Below are 2,478 nucleotides of genomic sequence, written 5' to 3' on the forward strand. Positions count from 1 at the left end.
TAGTTACACCCATAAAATAAGAAATCTCTTTAATACACTGAAAAAAAAATTCCAAAACTAGGTAAGTCATTTTTTCTTAAAATAACTGCATTTTGTCTTGAATATAAAAGAGACATTTTGCCAATGGAACAAGACAATTTAAATTTAAAATAAGAAAACACAACAGCATTGTCTTATTTCAAGTGCTTTTTATCTAATTTTCTTATTTTAAGAGTAAAAATATTAACTCCATTGGCAAACTAATCAAATTAAGGGTAAATAAACTTCATTTCAGAAAATTTGTTTTTCCATTGCAGAACCAGACTGATGACATGAAGTAGACCCAGATACTAAGACTTCTTTTTTTTTTATCTATAATGTCCTGATATAAAGTAAAACAAATAAGAAAAGAGCAGCAAAGTCATTAACATCTATCACAAAGCTCTTTACAAGACTCCTGGACTCCAGAGAACCATGATCTACCGGTACAAATGTTATCAGTTTAGACCAGAGTGAACGATTTACTTAGAAATAGTCTAAGCTTAAATGTTTCTAAGGCCAAAACTACTGCAGAGCAAACAGACAATGAGTAAAACACCTGGATGACCTCTGGGACATCATGGATCATATATACATAACGGATATTTTTTTTATGTCGTGAGCAATTTATTCCATTGAAAATACGTCTTTACTGCACCATAAGGAAAGTGAATTAAAATAAAATGAATCTCCAGGAAGGAATTTTACAATTCTAAACTTTTGTTTTTGTTAGATAAAATAAATTTGTTTTAAAAGAGATAAACACATGATTTAATTCGAATTTTTTTATGTTTTCAACATTTAACACACAAAAGAAAAAGAAGTCTAATAGTTTGTTTTTCTGTTTATCTTTTTAGGAGATGCCGTTTATAAGCGGACTGAGTGAAAATGTTTCAGGACTGAGCTTTGGTTTGTGAAAATAAGTTGAATTTAAATCTAATAAATGAAAGCGGGGTTCTTTCTAGTTGAAATACTTTTTTATTTTATTTTGTAGATGAGCAGCAGGAGCTGGACTGGACCCTGCAGGACTCAGATCTTCACTACCACATTCTGACCAGTGGGGGGCAGAGCAACTCCTCACACACTGCTGCTGCTGTAAGTGTCTAACATGGTGGGAAAGATCAGGTCTGTGTGAAACAACAGGCTGACATTAATAATAAATCATTTATTTGACCTCCAGGTCAGAGAAAAAAAATCACAATTTTCAAGAGATTGCTTTTTTTTTTCACCCCTTGAAGCCAATCTGTTCCCTTTCTGACACAATCAGTGTTAAATCTGGTCCAGGCGGCTCATCGGTGGCCTGAGGTTGAATGTCTGACCTGATGACCATGATGATGAGTCGTTTCGCCTCTGAACAGCTGGGAGATAAACCGCTCTGAGACGTTTTCTCTTCCTGTTTGTGGGATCTTCACAGACTGGGGGCCAAAGATCAGAAAATGCTCTTTAGTGTGGAGAGAAACTTGACTTCTACAATTATACATCTGTAGACGTATGCATACCAGTTATCCCTAAATAGGGCTCTCAGTGAAACACTTGGAAATTCAAAATTTCAAGCCAATAGGACAAGAACTTATTACCTTTGTAACATTAAAAAATATGGATATTTTGATGGCAAAAATTAATGTCAATGTAATAACAAGAAACGCCAACTAGCCCGAATATATTTGGAAATATAACAAAAATCCTTCTAGAAGAAATTCATGAAAAACACTGAGAGAATGAAAGAAACACATTATTTTTGGTCCAACATCACCTTAGAGGCATTAATGCTGATACTGGAACTTACAGTTGTTAGTTTAATATCCTAAATATAATTCTTAACTTGGCTTATTAACTTATTAACTTTACTTTTTTACTTTTCAATGAGCTTTTTACCTTTTTTTTCTTGACTTTTTATTTTTATTTTTTTCAACTTAATTTACAGTAGGTAATATATCATTCATTACTCATTCCTAAATGAGATGTACAGTCAAGTACCTGTATCTCTGCTGAAGGGCTGGATATAGATCTTGTGCTTCTAGACCTCACGGAGGGACGGGGGGACTCACTTGTAAGGGGGATGCAAGTGATCAAAAATGGTAACTTGCCCTATAAAAGGTTAACGCTGCTTCCTACAGTATTTAGTACTGTACTTTAGTAGTATACAGTATATGAAAGACCCCAGGTGGCCTTTTTATTCGGTACACTGTTAGGTACACCCTAATATTAGCTGCCTGTTGTGTGTCAGAACTGATGTTTATCTAATTAAGACACTTCCTCTGTCTTAATTAGATCAATCTTAATTAGTTAAATCTAATAAATTAGTTATAATCTTCATTCTGTGTGTGGCAAAGATTTGGGAATCAAATGACAGTGGTTTCCTTCTGCTAAGAACACAGTAAAATATTTTGATAAGGCTGGAGCCATGGATGTCTACTTATCTGCTAATGTGATGATGTGGCAGACTGAAGTATGAAATGC

At 34.0% G+C, this 2,478-nt stretch overlaps 1 protein-coding gene across 1 annotated transcript in view; it reads left to right on the top strand.

The window, feature by feature from the left end:
- The first annotated feature begins 1,126 nt into the window (after positions 1–1,126).
- LOC107104120 (lymphoid enhancer-binding factor 1-like) overlaps positions 1,127–2,478 on the top strand; it is a 2,263-nt gene continuing 911 nt past the window's right edge. Inside the window, exon 1 of the mRNA XM_015404039.1 lies at positions 1,127–1,143. Coding sequence (XP_015259525.1) covers positions 1,127–1,143 — 17 coding nt within the window. The remainder of the gene's footprint in view (positions 1,144–2,478) is intronic.

This window comes from Cyprinodon variegatus, unplaced genomic scaffold (genome assembly GCF_000732505.1).
Source record: "Cyprinodon variegatus isolate N-32 unplaced genomic scaffold, C_variegatus-1.0 Scaffold1620, whole genome shotgun sequence".
NCBI lineage: Eukaryota > Metazoa > Chordata > Actinopteri > Cyprinodontiformes > Cyprinodontidae > Cyprinodon > Cyprinodon variegatus.